The 11,368-nt window shown below is 39.4% G+C and overlaps 1 protein-coding gene across 1 annotated transcript in view; it reads left to right on the forward strand.

The window, feature by feature from the left end:
• LOC133270121 (E3 ubiquitin-protein ligase KCMF1) overlaps positions 1 to 9,951 on the forward strand; it is a 47,620-nt gene extending 37,669 nt beyond the window's left edge. The window contains exons 4-7 of the mRNA XM_061455036.1: positions 1,191 to 1,292; positions 4,548 to 4,722; positions 5,835 to 6,138; positions 7,814 to 9,951. Of these exons, the coding sequence (XP_061311020.1) occupies positions 1,191 to 1,292; positions 4,548 to 4,722; positions 5,835 to 6,138; positions 7,814 to 8,075 (843 nt within the window). The 3' untranslated portion in view covers positions 8,076 to 9,951. The remainder of the gene's footprint in view (positions 1 to 1,190; positions 1,293 to 4,547; positions 4,723 to 5,834; positions 6,139 to 7,813) is intronic.
• The last annotated feature ends 1,417 nt before the right edge of the window (positions 9,952 to 11,368 follow it).

Consider the following 11,368-nt stretch of genomic DNA (forward strand, 5'->3'; position numbering starts at 1 on the left):
TTTATTTAATGGAAGTGTTCAGAGATGGAATCACTTTTAATTTACAATGCACATCTCCCTGGGCCCCTTTTTTCCGAGTATTTTTTTAATTCATTAGATTTTGCCATTTTTTATGCTCAAGAGTGATTTTCATCTCAGAGCTGACTACTGAAGTTAAAGTGGCATTAAAGATGTGACAGCTGTTGTGAAAAGATACTACAGCTGAGATATTACAGTAAACTTGTTTCAAGACCTTGTCTTCACATCCGTAAGATGAATGTGTGCTATTACATAGGTGTTCTTAATGCCCATGGTCTTTTGTGATCTGTTGTCAAGAGCTTGAGTTTATGCATGAAGAATACTAGGAACCTGGGCTTTATATTGCAGTCAAGTTGTTCCATAAAGTCAAGATTATTTGACTGCAGTGAATAGAGATAAATGAATAGACAGCAGCTGCATTTAACTGTCAAAGTGCTATTAATTTGAGCATTTAACATGTGGGGAAGTTTTTTGTGGAATGGTTTTTTTGGGGGTTGTTTTTTTTTTTCCTGTCATCTGTGGAACTTTAAAAGCAGACTGCAAAACTACTATAAAGAAAAACACGAGATGCTATTCAAGCTGTTTGTGAAGTTACTCAAAAAACAAGCCATAATTATGGCACTGTTTGTCTTAGTTGACAAGTTTTTTGGTTTTAAAAAAAACAAATAAACCAGACGTCAGTGCCTTCTGCCAAAATACTGTTCTGTAGGTATATGGGGAACAGTCCTTCTCTGCCAAACCTGTAGTTACACGCTGCCTGGATGGGTGGTCCCAGTTTGATACTTAGCAAATACTTGCACATTCTGTTTTGTCTGCTGCAGTCAGTGTCAAGCAGATAAGTAGTAATCCTGTGTAATCAGACTCTACTGTTTGTGACAATTTGTCTACAAAGACTAATTTTCAAGACATTGCAAACTGAATTTGAAAATTCTGGCTCTGGTTTTCCTAACATTCTGAAAATTGCAAAGTAAAAAATACATTAATTTTTAGCTGCACTTGGATACATTTTCTGTATTTTTTGAATATGTTGCTATCAGAGTTTGTGAATATCTGGACTGTGATTTCAAAGCATAAGAATCATGCCCACTTGTCTAATGATTGTCTCAATGATACGAGTTCTGTTTTGTGTAAAAATTTTTAAAGTCATGTTTTTCCTTGTTTTATTATTTCAGATCTGTCCAATATGTGCAGCATTACCTGGAGGGGATCCCAATCATGTCACAGATGACTTTGCAGCTCATCTTACACTGGAACACAGAGCTCCCAGAGATTTAATATCCTTTCCAAGTTGCGGCAAAGAGGCTAGAATGTTTCATCTAGTAGCCATGATAACTTCTTGCTTTTTATGGTCAAAGGGTCATACCTCCAGTTTTTGTGGAACTTAAGCTGCTAAAGATCTGTATGTCAAAACTAAAAAGGTTCATTTACTAGTTTAAAAGATTATAAATACTAGATTGTGAAGAGACTGTAGATAAACTTGGCAGTGCTTTCCACTCTAACAGTGAAGATAAAGAACTTGGACGCTGAGAGAGTTTTATTTCCACTTGCACTGTGGTCTGTCCTGCCTTGTCATTAGTCTTGATGCTGCTTTATGTATCCAGGTTCAGTAGTGTGCTGTAGGTATTTGTGACATGATCTGAGGATGATTTGAGCTCAGGTAGTTTTGGCAAATGATTTTAAACTGCTTAACTACTTTCAACACCATGTTTTGAAAACTTGATTTCATTGTTACTGACACATACCCTGCAGAACTTTCAGATTTCCTGGGACACACACACATACCTGGGTTAACTGATTAAATATAATTTGGTTTGGCTTTTATTTCATGTAGCCTCCCTACAGTAAGTATCTCTGAAGTATTCCTTGTCTTATCTAAACAAATAGAGTACATTATTACTCTGGTAGTAGCTTTTTTGTTTAAAGATTTTTTTAAAAGGAAGAAAAAATATGTAAGCCCTAGCAACTGGAGTAAAAGAAAAATAAGAAATAATCCAAGCCCTAGCAACTGGGTATTATACTAACAGGAGGGAGACAGCATTTAAGGAGATATCTCAATTTCTGTTATGATTTTGTTTTAGTGTTACCATGGTTTAAGGTCAGGACAGACTAACTGCACATGTTAATTACTGCAGAGTGCATGTAACTGTTCTGTAGGCCAAAAATCTTTCTTAGACTACAGTTAATTTCATGTTGAAATGAACAAGATGTTTGAGAATTCAAATCCCTTCAGCTTTTTCTCCCAAACCAGTGTAAGAGATGCCACTGAATGACTTAAGTTGAGAATGAATACTTGAGTTAGAAAAAATCTTTTCAAATGCAGAGTAATGCTTCATTGTCAATCATCTCAAAATGGATCTTTCTTGGATAAATTTTGGGAATAAATCGTCCATGATTCAGCATAAAAGACAATGCATATGTAATTTTCTGCTTGTATGCTATTGCTTATCTTGTCTCCAAAACCTGAAAAGCATATCCTGAAGTGATTATTCCATGCTGGACTTTACTTCATGTCTAGTGCAAGCAGGTCTAAAATAGGAAAAAAGGAAGAGGATCTGCCAGCATAGGGGAAAATAACTGTTAAAGTCAGGGAGCTGTTAGAAGGCTGTTCTCTAATACCATTGTGTTGCTGCTGTGAACAACTTCACCTGAAGTTAAAGTTGTACAGAGCAACACTCCATGCTTTGTAACAATCTTCATGTACAGAAAGGATATAGAGAAGGCTCTTCACTTGCACTCTTTCTAGATAGAGTGAAGAAGACTTCTGTCACAGTCTGCATAAGTTTTTATTGTTGGGTCTGCTAGAAGTCTAAGGAGCAGCAGCATCACTACATATTGATTAGGCATTATTTTAGTTTTGAAGGTTTTATGTTCTTTTTTTTTCTTGTCCCAGAAGGCTTAATATGTAACTTTGTGAAGCCATTGCAAAGTGTGTACTTTACTTCTATAATCTGGGGACAACTCTTTAAAGCCCAGTTTCTTACTTGAGTAGAAAAATATTTGAAAATTTATGTAAAATGGCTTTTCAGAATCAGTCATACAAATGGTCTGTGCGTGGATATTTAGTTAATCTTTTTGTCACAAGTTAAGGTTTGCAGAGTATTGTGTTACTCTGGCATAGACTTGGGCACATGCTTTGCTAGTATTTAAAGAGTTATCTTAAAACACTTCAAAAGCTGCAGTTAGGAAATTTACCCCATAGTCCTGTGTCTGAAAAAGCTCCAGGTACTGGCCTTTTCTGTCAAGTCTAGTTATGACAAGCTTGCTGAACCCTGGAGACAGTATTCCACCTAATACAGTACCTTGTCTCCAGCAGCATCTAGTTTTTAACACTTAGAGGTGCAAGGCACTCTGTGCTAGGGAAAGTGTGTTCTGTGTCATGGGAGGTTTTCCTCTTACACCCTAGATATTAAGTGTTTTACCCTGTAGTGTACTAATAGGATTGAAAAAGGCAGATATTCTGTAAACTCTTTCTGTAAGGCCAGAAGTTCTTCCTTGCTGTAGGAAGTCTAGTTTCATGGAAAGACTTTCAGTCTTAAGTTCTTGACCTCCTCCATGATATCCTGCGTTTCTGCGCTGTAATTGTGTTTTACAAAAAGTACATTGGACACAGTACTCTTACTGCACATTACTCTTACACAGTAATGGATACTGTGGTAAGTCTACTATTATAAAAATAAAGAACATGGAAGATACGAAGATCTAAACTAAAAGTCTAGTAACAGTAAAATAAGATAATCAAGCCCATGCTATTTCATTTTTCACTGCTGGGTTATACTAGTGATTTTTAAAATGAACCCTCATCTGGACTGTCTTGGAGGAATAAGTGTTAAGAACTTCCTGACAAAAATCTTAAAATAATTTTTTTCTTAATTTATATGAGAAAACATACAAAAGGTAGACTTGAAATAGAAGTATCTGGTGTGGAGAAATGGGGGAAAATGAAAGATGACATTGTCATAACTGGAATTAGTGGTATTTCTTTGGCTAAAAGAGGAAAGGTGAAAGTGCTGAATGCTCCAGAAACTTATCATTCAATCCCCTTATCAAGGGATTGAAGTTATGAAATTGCTTGGATAAAAACATGAAATGCAAGTCAAAAGGAATACAGCTATCAGGTACTTTTGACAGGTATGGCAATATTTTTTTATTATTTTCAGTACTTAAGAACTGGGGAGGGAAAATAAAATTCCTGTCTCTGTGATAACCTTGGCTGAACATGCATTTGTCAGAGTTTTCAAATTTCTGAGTAGAAAACTTTTGATCTAAAAAAAAACCCTAAAAATAGATCCTGATGTTTCCTAGACATCATAAAAAGCTGGAGAAGGGAGTTTGGTGTACACAGGGCTTGTGTATCTTGAGTTCAGCTGACTAACTCAGATTTGCGCTGTAGCTACACTGCACCATAGCTTTGCCTCAGAAGTTGGATCATTATGAATGAAGAACAGTGTTCACCCGAGTATTTCACCCATAAAATGTTGTCATTTAATTCTCAATGCCAAACAGTTCTGCTTTCTTAACTTCTTGGTTACGATGAATCCAGTGGTGTCCGGCATGTACGTAGGATGTTCCACCCAGGCCGGGGTTTGGGAGGCCCCCGTGCACGTAGATCAAACATGCACTTTACTACCACTTCCCCTGGTGGGCTTTCATCTTCTCAGAGTTCATATTCTCCAAGCAATAGAGAAGCCATGGATCCTATAGCTGGTAAGAGCTGTAACCACAGATTTTACTCCAGTGTCCTCATTGCACAGGAAATAAAATTCAAGGTGATAGTAGCTGCCCTGCTTTCTGTTGGCGTGAAGCCGCATGTGTAGATGCGCTTCACAGTGCTTGATGTGGTTGATGGCTGCTTGCCAGGTGAGCAGTGTGCTTAGCTGGGTTGTCACAGGGCCTGTCTGTGGAGGTGCTGAAGCTGAAAGCCTCATTTGGAAGGATTGTATTTTGTTAATGGAAGGACAGTTGTCATGAGCTATGTGGTAACTTCTCAATACAGACTTAAGGGGCAGAAGCCGTACCACCCCCTCCTTTGCCTGGCCTTACATCAATTGCAACAAGCAGGTTATATAAGAAGTACCTTTTACACAGGGTGCAGAGGGGATTCTGCAGTAATACACTGAGCAATGAATTGCTGCTAATACTTATTTCAGAAATTTCTTTGTAAATGAAATTTGCTATAAGCATTTCCATCCCTCTGAACTGGAAGACTTTAAGGACAGAGTATGTAATTGCTAGGTCTTCTCTGTACTTCTGTCAGAAATAGTAATTCATACAGTAAAAATACTTGACCAGTTCTGATGTGAAGCAGTACTTTTTTATTGTGTATGTTTTATTAGATGTTTGAGGCAGTGGTTCAATATTTGTCTTGCTGCTGCAGTGCAGCTTCCTTGTGGGATTTTTGGAAGGTGAAGCCTGTATTTGAGGGGAATATAAATAAAATCACCGAATAAATAAATATAAATAAAACTGATCAAAAAATAAAATCGCCAACCAAAGCCAGAATAAAATAATTTCTTAGTCATCTGCTGTTTTGACTTGAAGCTTCAAGGAGTTGCTGCAAAGGGCATCATTTTCCAGGCATTCCTTATAGATTGGCTCACCTGTTATTCTGAGGGCATTAAACTCTTGCCTTATTTGAAAGAGATCAACATAAATGAGTCTGAATCGTCCTTACCCTTTGAGACCTTTAATGCTAGGACTTTTTTTCTAGAGCTTCATGGGCTCTTTTGAATTGTTTGTTGTTTGATGTTACTGATTGAGAAAAGGAATTGATGAAGGGTATATTCATTCCATTGTGTAATGCTTATTTATCATCACAGAAACTTTCTCTTCCCTGGCAGAGCTTTTATCTCAGCTATCAGGTGTGAGGCGTTCTGCAGGAGGACAGCTCAACTCCTCTGGTCCTTCTGCTTCTCAGTTACAGCAGCTGCAAATGCAACTGCAGTTGGAACGACAACATGCACAGGCAGCAAGGCAACAACTGGAGACTGCGCGCAATGCAACTAGACGCACCAATACGATCAATGTTAACACCACGATGACACAATCTACAACAACCACCAACACATCTAACACAGAAAACAGTCAGCAGACTATCCAGAATTCCCAGTTTCTTCTCATGAGGTAACTTGTTCTGTTTATTTACTTGTATTTACCTTTTACCATTTCTGTTTGCCTTGGTTCTGTTAGAGACATATAGCTCAATGAAACTGAAGTGTTAGACACATGCTGTAGTAAAGCAGTGTCTGATCAGATGTATCCTAGAGTTAATGAGCTAATTAATCATATGGAATACATTCACAGTAGACATCGGCAGTGCTCACAGAACATGTGATACATGAAACTCGCTTCATTCACATTTCTAGCGTGAAAGTGAAACCGATAATTTAATATCCAACAGTAGCAGTTTATAGCTGGCTGGTAGGGCATTATTCTACTTTTGGAAAGCCAACTCCAGGAGCTGGCTGCAGGAATACCCTGTGGTGGCCTAGTATTTGTGAAAAGAAGAGGCAGTCTTACAGGTTTGCTGGTACTACTTTTGATGCACCTGGGAATGCATTTAAAGAATTAGGCTCGAGTATAAATTTCTGCAGACCTTGAAAAGGAGGCTGGTTTTGCGATTGGGCTGAGTAAGTTACTTGTGACTCCTGGCAGGGGGACTTCTGCCAGATCCTTCATCAAATCTGCAGCCAATGTAGGCGCTTTTGTTCGCGTTTGTAACATCTTTTTCAATGTACTGTCTGTCTGCTCCTACGCAATGGGTAAACACTGGTTGCTGCATCTCAATTTCAAGAGGAGCAAAAGGAATAGTTTCTAAAAAAATTGTACTTGTTTCCCCTACTGCTTCCAACAAAACAAGTGCATTTCCAGTGATACAACCATGTAGACTTGAGCTGTAATGGAGAATCAAAGATAGCATTGTTTAATAGAAAATCAGTCTTCAGTTATAAACCCTTTTCAACTTTCAGTTTTTATATTAATTATTTTTAAAGACTGGATAACAAAGCAAATAAGGGATGCTGTTAATTAACAGAATACTTACCTGGTTTAGAAATTATACTTCCCAGGTTTATTCTAAAGAGGAGTCACCCACTGTGTCGTTCCAGTTCTTTCAGACGATTGGGTGTTGACCTGAAATAAAAATGCTTTCCTCATCTCCCCCACCATGCTGCCCCGTACATGGTCTTGTTTGTCTGTTTGATATTGTTTCCAGAGCTGTGTCAAGAAACTTGGATTTGAGTTAATAAAAATTTTATCTAAGTGCAAACCAGTACCAGAAACTCATATTACTATTTGAGAGACTTAATCAAAATACCTGTAAGTTTCACAGATTGTGACTTCCAGAGCTGGAATTTCCTTGCCTGTCGGGCCACACTAATCCAGGAGAAGTGGAATAAACTTTGCATTGTGCTTTTGAGAATCCCTAGGCTTTACGCATGGAGTAATTTATTTTGTGGCATATGTGAAATTAGAAGTTGGTGTAGAAACAAAAAGAGGCACATAATGAGTGTCTAGGAAATCACAGCAGCTCTCACCAATAGACTTCTGCATACCAGGAAAACTCACAAATAATTTCTTACTTCCCTCTAGCTTTGGGCTTTGCTTTGAATGCTATGATAGCAGCAGGAAAGGGGTGGTTGGTTACGTGCATGTTGCGCTGAGGTGTTGGAGGTTGCCAGAGCAGGCAGGACTGTCCTGAAGGAGTGGTTTTCCAAGTGCCTTTTGGCACCTGTCAGTAGTGTCATTGGGGAAATGGGCTTTCACCAACTGCCTGTCTTCTTCCCTTGCTGCTGTACAGGTTGAATGATCCGAAGATGTCAGAAGTGGAGCGTCAGTCAATGGAAAGTGAACGGGCAGACTGCAGCCTGTTTGTTCAGGAGCTTCTACTGTCCACTTTGATGCAGGAAGAAAGTTCCTCCTCAGATGAGGATGAGCGGGGGGAGATTGCAGATTTTGGTGCTATGGGCTGTGTAGATATTATGCCTCTAGATGTTGCTTTAGAAAACCTAAATTTAAAAGAGAGTAATAAAGGAAATGAGCCTCCTCCACCTCCTCTTTGATGACATCCCACTTTGCAGACAATGTCCTCTGTGCTGTATTTGCCAATGAAAGTGGACAACAACTATCTTGGGTTTGTTTTGGTGATTGTAATTTCAGGTCTGTCACTCTTGTTACATTGTGTACATTAAAAAGAAAGAGAGAAAAGAATATATATGATAATCACTTCCACTTAACTAATTTTGACTTCTAGCAGGTAAATGTAGGCTGCAGTGCAGAGCAAAAAGCTCTGTGTCCTGTACCTTGACATGCAAAAGGCTCTCCTAATACTCCACATTCAAACTGAAGAGAAAAAAAAAAATCTCTAATGAAGCTGCTGTGTGTATTTATGAATATTAATGAATAAAACTGCTTGGATGGTTTACCTTAACTACTGCATGATGTTTTTTGCAGCGTGCATGAGTTTTAGTGACCTTGTCATTTCAAAAATTTAAACACAAGGAGTAAAATTATAATACCCAAAGCTTTCCCATTATTCAAAGGTTACATGATAAAAAGGTTAGTGCTGACTAGCTGTTTATGGCCACAAAGTAGCTTTTGAATAATACATGACAGAATGGCATCTTTATGTGCTGTTCCCGCACAGGATGGAAACTCTGCAGTGGGATATATTGCTGTGACCAGGGCATGGTGTTTTGCTGTATGTGACCATTATGTTGCCCTGTTAGCCATCACCTCAGTGTGGAGTTTAACTTCATTTTATGCACCTATAGGAGACCGAACAACAGTAAGGCCACTGCTGGAAGCTACTGCGAGGGGCTTTTGTGTGCCCTGAAATCAAATGATGTTCACTTTTGTTTAAAGTTTTTCCTGTTTGTGGTTGTTAGAATTTTTTTCATTGTTAAATATGTTTTATTCAGGTGTAGACAATTCATATATTCACTGTTTTAAAAAGAAGTTAACCTGGATCATGTTGTCTTTAGTTTTTGAAAGCCTTTCACAGTCTCAATCATGTTTTGAGTTATTTATGTATTTGCTTCATAGTTTGCAGAGACCTGTCAGTATCAGGAGAGCTCAAGGATTCGGATTCCCAGATTGTCAAAATACTACAATTGAATTCTTAATGCTAACTTTAGCATCTTTTATTTATTGTTTCTTTTGGTTATTTTTGCTGGTATAAAAAGTTGAAAAAGCCTTTTAGTTGAATCGTGCCACCTACATGCCTATACTTTTAACCCTGCTGGTTTGCAAAAGGAGAGTATGGTGTTCTTGTGCATAGAAGTTTTATAATAGCCCCAAGGCAAGGACAGAATGGGTATGTTTGGTTTGGTTTTGTTTTGTTTTTTTTTCTTTTTGTGGCTTTACTTTTATTTTTCCTTTGGGTTTTTTGAATGTAAAGTTAGATTATTAAAACCAAAATGCACACAGCTTCTGATGAAAATTTAAACTAGGCTTATATCATAATGGTGTCTTCCCAGATCTTCCTCACCTCACCCCCTCTCTCTTTCTATGTATCCTTCCATCTCTGCAGCATTGGTAGGGTTTTAGAGTAAATCTACAGACTTGAACACCAGATAGTGTTCTCAGCAGAACTGTGATGTGTATGCTAATCCAACATAACAGCAGCAAAAGAACCAACTCCATAGGCTGAAGTTTAAGTATTTTTGGTTTTTTTTTCCTTTTAAATCCTCAAATCTTGATTGCTTTCACATAGAGCAGCAGTACTGGCTTTGTTTTCTGTTAGTCTCTGGAACAGAAAATGTTTCAGGAGAAACTTTACATGAGGCCTCTGGTTATCCTGAGAGTTACCCCCAGTAGGGACTATTTTTATTGATTGTTGAGGATTTGCAGAAATTTTTCAAGCTGTAGTCTTTTCAAACACATCTTCTGCACATTACAATAAGACACACGGTTCAATAAAGCATTTTGAAGACTGTTGTTCAGTTGATTTTCTTTGGGTTTGATGTATTATCTAGACACTCTTATTCCAGAAACTTCTGCAGCTGTCTTTAATTCCAGCTGTGATTCACATAGCCACATTTTAAACCCCCATGCTTTTGGCTGGCAATGAAGTATGTAATCCTGAGCTCTTCATCAGTAGGTGAATTCAGGTTTGCATGGAACAAGATGCGTTTCAAGTAGGTTCTCCTCAGTGTGTTGCCATTTGGAACTGGTGTATGGGTGGTCTCAAGAGGACGCTTGTGTGACTTGCACACTGCACTCCACTTGCTTTGGAGAGGATGCAACCCCGTATTATCTGTGTTTACTTAGAGGTTGAGTATATGCCAGCTTGGATTTAAAGGTATTTTTGTGCATCGCATTCACTCTTACAAGTCTTCAGTTGGTGTTGGGGGTTTTCTTTGTTTGTTTCTGTGTGTGTGTGTGGTTGTGGGATTATTTTGGTGTGGGTTGTTTTGTTGGGGGGGTGTGGGGGGATGTGTTTTGGGTTTTTTAGGTTTAGAAACAAACTGAAATAGCCACCAGGGAAGTGTTCAGTGTAGTAGTTTGCCACTTCCGTTTGCAGCGAAGTTTTTCTTCATAGTAAGCTTGGTCAGGAAAGTGTTTTGGGGGTACTTCCAAGACATTCATCTGTATTTTCAGGGTTGTCAGGGCTGCAGTAGACATAGGCTCAGGTGTTTTGCCTTTTCCCTGTGAAAGAACAAAACCCCCTCCACAAAACAAAATCTACATTGCAGCACACACTGAGCACACCCCTGCCAGAAAATGGGACCTTGGTGCTTCACAGTCACAGAATCGTTAGGGTTGGAAGGGACCTCTGGAAATCACCCAGTCCAGCTGCCTGGCGAGGCAGGGCCACCAAGAGCAGCTTACCCAGGAACATGTCCAGGCAGGTTTTTGAGTGCCTCCAGAGAGGGAGAGTCCATGCCCCCCCTGGGCAGCCTGTTGCAGTGCTCTGACACCCTCAATGTAAAGAAGTTCTCCCTCATGTTGAGGTGAAACTTCTTGTGTTTTAGGTTATGGCCATTGCTCTTTGTCCTGTCTTTGGGCACCACTGAAAAGAGTCTGGCACCATCCTCCGGGCATTTGTATGCGCTAATGAGATTTCCTGGTGGTCTTTTACTCTCTGGATTTACCAGATCCAGTTTCCACAATCTCTCCTTAAGGGTGATGCCCAAGTCCCCTGATGGTCCTTGCACCCTGTTCCTGGGACTTCCACGGTTGCTGGAGTGTGGTGCAACCTGCATCAACCCAGTACTGAAACCAGTGTGTGTCTGTAATCTCCCAGTGCAGCAGCTGGGAGCCCACGCAGAGGCTCCGGTGGGGATGTGGTTGGGCTGGGTGCCGTTCTGCGTGGTGCTGCTGACACAGCATCCTGCTCTCACTGGTGGCTGCC

Source organism: Pezoporus flaviventris, unplaced genomic scaffold (genome assembly GCF_033815535.1).
Source record: "Pezoporus flaviventris isolate CSIRO_AGI_PZ_B2104156 unplaced genomic scaffold, CSIRO_AGI_Pfla_v1 ptg000018l, whole genome shotgun sequence".
NCBI lineage: Eukaryota > Metazoa > Chordata > Aves > Psittaciformes > Psittacidae > Pezoporus > Pezoporus flaviventris.